The 6,768-nt window shown below is 42.7% G+C and overlaps 2 protein-coding genes across 3 annotated transcripts; one reads left to right on the top strand and one right to left on the bottom strand.

Annotated features, from left to right (window-relative positions):
• Window positions 1–566: 566 nt before the first annotated feature.
• LOC137586210 (UPF0729 protein GD16342) lies at window positions 567–1,375 on the bottom strand. Of its 2 annotated transcripts, none has more exons than XM_068302201.1 (2): window positions 1,231–1,375; window positions 567–1,156 (listed from the first exon to the last, which is right to left on the bottom strand). In XM_068302201.1, the coding sequence occupies exon 2, from the start codon at window positions 1,142–1,144 to the stop codon at window positions 830–832; it is 315 nt and encodes a 104-aa protein (XP_068158302.1). In that variant the 5' UTR covers window positions 1,145–1,156; window positions 1,231–1,375; the 3' UTR covers window positions 567–829. The 2 variants fall into 2 exon arrangements, with proteins under 2 accessions (XP_068158302.1, XP_068158301.1); XM_068302200.1 differs by having other exon boundaries at window positions 567–1,152; window positions 1,231–1,282.
• Window positions 1,376–1,426: 51 nt separating this feature from the next.
• LOC137586209 (serine-rich adhesin for platelets) lies at window positions 1,427–6,661 on the top strand. Its single transcript, XM_068302199.1, has 8 exons — window positions 1,427–1,443; window positions 1,983–2,368; window positions 2,431–2,570; window positions 2,628–3,032; window positions 3,110–4,212; window positions 4,277–4,627; window positions 4,778–4,946; window positions 5,023–6,661. The coding sequence occupies exons 2-8, from the start codon at window positions 1,993–1,995 to the stop codon at window positions 6,244–6,246; spliced, it is 3,768 nt and encodes a 1,255-aa protein (XP_068158300.1). The 5' UTR covers window positions 1,427–1,443; window positions 1,983–1,992; the 3' UTR covers window positions 6,247–6,661.
• The last annotated feature ends 107 nt before the right edge of the window (window positions 6,662–6,768 follow it).

The following is a 6,768-nucleotide window of genomic DNA, read 5'->3' as shown; positions in this document are numbered from 1 at the left end:
TGATATTTTCTTTCACCGCAATATTTTTTATTTGCCTTTTGTCTTCGCTGCCTATCAATGGTGGCCGACCAGAACGGGGCTTTTTTCCATAATTTTCCGGGTCTTTCAGTAACTTTTCCACTGTGTTTTTATTCCTTCCAATATTTTCTGCAATTTTGCGAATGGACATCCCCACATCACGCAGTGCCATGATTCTCCCACGCTCTTCACTGGATAAAGTTAGAAACCTAATTTGATCCTATAAGATTTACTCTATTGAGAAGAACTGTTAGTAACAGAGCTAAGTCAGTCGCGACAAGAACAGTTTCTGTCTGAGTCTTTATTATTGTGTCAGTCAAAGACACTTATTTGCAGACAATGGAAAAGTGTCAACAGTTATTTGCGAGCTATGACTGTTACCCACTCAGCAATTTCTACAGAGCTACTTTTGACTTTTGTTCAGTGGATTTTACAAGAACTTACTTAAAATTAAGAAGTTAAATGAGGTCTCAACTCAATTGCTTAATAGGGATTCATTAAGCAATTGAGTTGAGACCAATCATCAAAATCTTAATGTGACATTGCCATTAAACGTGTAGGAATTTATATTTGTTATGGAATATATTGGTAGAATAAACAATATATATAATAAACAACTAAAGAATTAAACCCACCATGGTCATAGGGTGCTGGAAATACGCTGCTCGGTGAATGTGTGTGCGTTTTTAGTTAAAACTTAATTGCTACCAAAACAAAAAATAATATATGTATGTACATGTACATGTATGTATAATATTCATCTACATCTACAAATACATATGTGTAGATGGAATTCAGATCAATGTTAGGACTAGATTTGCTTCTTCGTTTCCGAGGTGGAGACGGGCTCAGCGGTTGACCTTGAGTCAGCTGTCGTGGTCGATGTTATGGTTGCTTCCCGGGTTTCGTTGTCAGTATTTACTGCTTGATCTTTATTCTTGCTACCGGGCACAAAAGGACACACGCCACCTTTGCACTCGAATGGGAAATCGGGTCCTGCTTTTATTATATTTCCCTGGGCATCCTTCTTCTCCCAGGGGTTCCAGTAACGTAGAATTATGGGCTGAATGAATTTGTGCCAAATGTAGAGTAGCAAAGGTATAATGAAGCAAGGCACACACACCATTTTGTCAACTGGCTAAGGGAAAGAGATTTTCGGTTTATTAACAAAATTTATTTGCTAAAATTAAAAGGAAAAACAAACAAACTTACTGCTTAAATTTTCTTCCTTTTTTTTACAATTAATTAAATATAGTTTTTGGTATGTTATCGAAAAGTGACAGATAACACACAATACTAGCGCTAGTGTTGACAAACACGAAATAGTGCCCAATGATTTTGCCATCTCTAGTTTGCATTGAACGCGGTTTGCAAATTTTACTTTTGTTTGAAGTATCTTTTGATTGCTGTTTATTGTGAAAGTACGTACGTGTTTTGTAGTTGAGGTGTACCAATAAGTAGGAAATTGGAATCAATGAAGTGACATTCTTAATTAAATCAAAAAGGGCTGCACTAGGTTCTGTATCTCGAATACGCACACACCTACATACATATATATGTACATATGCACAAACATCCAAAGCAGACAATTAGACTTGTGCGTAAAATTTGATATGTGTTTGTATGTTTGTGTAAACAACCGTTAGTGTCTTCAAAAACTTGCACATTGATGCATTGTTTTTATCCTTTGAAGTACCGCTAAGAAACGGTTTAAATGTTTGCCAATGTAAACCAATTTTGAGTGTGTGTCTGTGTGTACGCAAGTAAGCTTTATGCAGGAAAAAAAAACAAACATATCTTGCTATTTTCACCGTTACCGCGTTTTGTTTCAAACTTTTTTTTAAAACAATAAAGGCAGCTGTATGTAGGATGTATGACAAAGAAAAACACAAAGATCCGTTCATCACATAATCCCTTCTAGGTATTTTATAGTGCTTGATTGATTACTTTTGTTTGTTTTCTAGAGAGAGCAACATGAGCTCAGCGGATGATGATATTCCTGGTACGTCTTCGTCAGCGACAGCGGCTGCTGCGAAAACCACCGACTATGCCAAGAAATACAAGCGTTCGAAGTCTCGCTTAAGTAAATCCTCAAAATTCACATCTCCCTCTCCGGATAGGAAGCACAATCTACTACATCATCGTAGTCCGGCCAGCCTACGGGACCGTGTCTTGCTGGCCAATGCGAATGCTGTGGAACGGGCCTTGTCGGTGTCTACTGGAGATTTAAGCGATAGCACTACCACCACTAATGGCAGTAGCAGTAGCACCGCTACCACCAGCGGCTCCTCCAGCAGCAGCAGCAGTGGCTCGTCGTCGCCCACACCATCCAGTGAACCTAAACCTGGTGGTAAGCCCAGTACATCCATCCCGCTCATCATTAACTCACATATTTACCCTCCCATTCACTAGCCATACGAAAACCTAAGAAAAAGAAAACCAAAAAATCCAAGGATCGTCGCAATTCCAGAGATTCAGTTTTAATTGGATTTTCGGGAAGTTTTCCAAATTTATCCTCAACCCAAAGCATCGATTCGGAATCGGAGAGACAGGTAAAAAGAATATTTTTTTGACTCTCTCTGATCAGCGCTAACATCTCTACATTGCAGCCGTCTCCTGGCGATCTTAGGACAATTGGTGCTAGCGGCCTGGGCATTTTTCCACCAGAACGTTATGAGACAGAACTGGCGGAGCAGCAGCAGAAGCATTTTGACTCTCCATCGGCATCCTCAACAATCTCTGATCCAAATTCAAATGCCACTACTCCAACACCCATGCAACAACCAATTTCAATCCCTACACCAAGGCCAGCATCCCCATCAGATGAACAAGCAACTCTAACAACAGAAACAACAGCAACATCAAGTTGCATAAATCTGATATCGACAACTAAGATCACTCCAAGTGCAATTGCATATTCCGCGGCAAAAGTAGAGGAACTAGAACCTAAACCAGAAGTAGAAGACCAAATTAATCTACCACCCACCAGTGAACCAGACCAAGAGCACCAGAAGGTTAAATCTTACCTCAATCGAACCTATTAACCTAACTAAATGTTTTCCCCAATTTCCATATCTCTCTCCTATATTAGGAAAATGTTATTCCAAAGACGGAAATGGGAGAGCCTATGGAGGAAGCGACACCACGAGAAGATCATGAAAGGGATAAAGATGTTTTACGTGTACGTAAACGTTGTGCTTCTGGTGGCATGATCCAGAGCGCAGAGGTGGAAGGCAATGAAGATGTAGTTGGAGATGAAGAACCGGAACAGGACAAACAGCATTTACAAGCTAAGCGTACAAAAATATCAACATTGCCATCAGGATGCCGACTAAGTGGACGCTCTAAATCATTCAGTGTCGCGAGTAGCCCAGAACGAGACTCGGATACGAGTAGACAGCGATCTCTGAGTGAGGCAAATGTGTCATTAATAGACAATGTTAATTTTGTGAATAAAACACAGAAAGTGGAGCAGGAACAACAAGTAGTACACAAGGAGGAGGAGGAGGCGGAGGCGGAAGAGCAGCAACAACAGGAGCAGGAGAAAAAACCCCTCCACCCCCAAGCAGATAAAAATGCCGATGAACCACACGCACCACCTAGTGGTTTGTCTAAAACCAAGGCGGAAGAGACGTCGGCCACAGTTAAAAGGTCCGAACGACTGTCGGCTCAGCAGACGCGTCGTCCGCCCACACCGAAATTAAAGCCAACCGATGAACATTACCGGCTTCCTTTTGCCCATGGCTGGAAACGTGAACTGGTCTTGCCAAGCACTGATACCCATCGACGGTCTGGCGATGTGTTCTTCATCTCGCCAGAGGGTCGCAAGTTTCGGTCACGTGAAGACATTATACCCCAACTTAAAGGCGATCTGACAATTGATCATTTTTGCTTTCAACGTGTATCGCAAGAGGTGGGTCCAGAGTTTGAGCTAGTGCGTCGTGCTGTGCCGGTCAATGCGAGATCGCAGCCCAGTTTCTTCTCCTCCACGCCGGCAGTGTCCGGAAAACGGGTGCCCAAGCCAAAGGTACCTAAGGGAGCTAGTCCACCGCCTGAAGGATGGACACCTACCATGGCCGTTAAAGGCAATGCCCGCGCAATAGCGGCGGCGGCGTCCACCAATGGGTCAAATAGTTGTAGTGTGACCCATACTCAATCCGGAGCAACTAGTGTAAGCTCTTCGCGCAAGCGTAGGTAAGGTCGTATGTTTTGTTCAATCTTCTGCCAGCATCTCTTCTGATGCTTCTCTTTTTTGCAGTGCGCAAACATCCAGCAAGCACACGGCAGCGAAACAGCAACCACCTCCTCCAGCAGCAGCACAATTAAAACTCTCAACACAGGGTCAGAGTCAGGATTCATCATTTGATAATGACGCCGACAACGAGGCTGAAGTGGAGGATGAAGATGGCAATGGCAGTGGTGCTAGTATGCTCGAGATTAGCGAACAAATGGAACAACCGGGCCAATTGCCTCCTGCCCAATTGCTTAGCGATAACGTTCTAAGTCCAGACACGCCTCGCTGGCAGGAGATTGTGGTCATTGGTGGCCGTAAAGCAATTGCAATTTTGGACAATCCGCCAAGGATTCCAACTCGTCGTTCCTCTCCCGTGTGAGTCCACCATCCTACTCAACCACAGAGTCGCAAAGAATTTAGTGTAATATCTGCTCACCCGCATCCCCAATCACACCCGCATTACCCTCACTCTGTAATCTTTTAAGATTGTTAAAGCAAACTTTATGTTTCCCCCTCATTTTCTAGAGTTCCCCAATCGGTAATAGATGGCTGGAATAGTAGATACGATCAACTTTATAACAAGCGCATAGCAGGACCCAAAAAATTGAATCAGAACGCAATATTAGAGAGTTTGGGCAATGCACATAATGGCTGTCAAGTTCTAATGGGCATTATGAAAACTATGACCCTAAAGGTAAGTGACCACCATCATTTAATTTCACTTATTTAATCTCTTTCTCTCTCTCCCTCCATCTCCCCCTTCCTCTAAGGAACGTGCCAATATGTCACATGTGTGCAAAACCTGGGCCATGGTCAGCCGGGATAGAAGTGTCTGGAGATCCGTCACTCTAAGGGATACTTATATTAGTAGCTGGATTTTTTGCTTGCGAGAGTTGGCTCGTCATCGTACTAGGAATTTGGACATGATGGGCATGATATTGGCTAAGCCGGAATTGCGATTGACCGGTGATTTGCGTATATTAAAATCTCTGAGAGTGTTACGCACAGATCCCAGTGATGCGGAGTTTTTGCATTTGGTATTTAAGCATCTAACACATCTGCTGGAACTGCGTTCCATTTGCACCAGCAATTTGCTCAATCTGTCGAATCTGGAGGCCATGCACGGACTGAAGGTACTGCGACTGCATATGATTGATCCCACAGCGAAAATCAATTCATTGAGCGCGATCGGCCAACTTACCAACTTGACTGAGCTGTGTGTGCGTGGAGCTACAAATCTGGATGAAATGGAGATTGGTCAGCTGAAAGCATTGACCAAACTGGAGACTCTCGTGTTGGGTTCTTGCTTGGATGTGGATCGGGTGCAATTGGGCCAGGAGGTATTGCCAGCTCTTACGAATCTTAGACATTTTCGATTGGAGAACGAACACAAGCTGATGGATGTTTTTCCCATACACGACATAATGCAGGGCTTGGCTGCTGCTGGTCAGATCAAACGTTTGGAATTGGTCAATGTGGATGTGGATGAAGATTTCGGCCATCTAATGGCCAAATGCAAAAACTTGGAGGAACTCCTGTTAATGCCTAAATGTATGCATAATACAGCCAATATGACCAATGCTGTGATGCAAGCGGTCAGCGATAATGCTGATCAGTTAAGGGTTTTGCGAATGGGCCTCGCGGCTCAGCTACTAAGCGCCACAAATTATTTGTGCAAGGGCAAAGATGTAGTGCCAGTGCGTCGACCCGTTCCAGGCATTCCTGCCAACGATCACTTGAATTTCTGCTCCGACGATTGCTATGAAACTGATCATGGTCAGTGTGTGGCATATTTACCAATGGAACGGCTCGAGTCTATTTTGCATCACATGATGCCGCAGGCCTGGCTAAGTGTAGCCAAAATAGCCATGCGTGACACAACAAAGCTTCAATTCTTGAATCGGCCAGATGTCGGCAAACCAATGACCCGGGCACAGCAGCATCAACTAGATCAAGATCAGATGCTCAAAGAACCAAAACCAACAGCTCCTTGAATCCAATTTTCGTTTGGATAACTTTCCTCTCGATCTCTCTCGCCCCTCACTTCTCCACTATTCACCATCTATCCTTCGATATATATACTATTTCGTTTATACCTCTTGTAATCCCCCAGAGAATATCAAGACTGAGTCTTCGAGAGCCATCACAATGAAAAAAAAGAGACCTCCCCATACACACACACACACACCACACACAAAACAAACAAACCACAACAACAAAAAAGTATTAACTGAAGAGACATTTTATATTTGTGTTCTTCCTTGTTAGCTGCAAAGTGGCTAAATAGGGAGAGAGCTAGGATCGATCATTCATCTAGCTGTATATGTATAATCCGAAATTTGTGTTTAACAATTTTTTTGCAATGTTATGAAATGAATCATCAATAAAATTTCTATTTAGAAACCGAAATTGGTAGACCAGTTTTTCTGCGTTTAATTTAAAAGATTTCTTTCTTTAATAGATCATTCACGTATATATATATATATACATATATAACTAAATTCCTTATTTATTCT

This window comes from Drosophila tropicalis, unplaced genomic scaffold (assembly GCF_018151085.1).
Source record: "Drosophila tropicalis isolate 14030-0801.00 unplaced genomic scaffold, ASM1815108v1 contig_952, whole genome shotgun sequence".
Taxonomy (NCBI): Eukaryota; Metazoa; Arthropoda; class Insecta; order Diptera; family Drosophilidae; genus Drosophila; species Drosophila tropicalis.
This window is presented reverse-complemented; position numbering and strand designations above follow the sequence as displayed.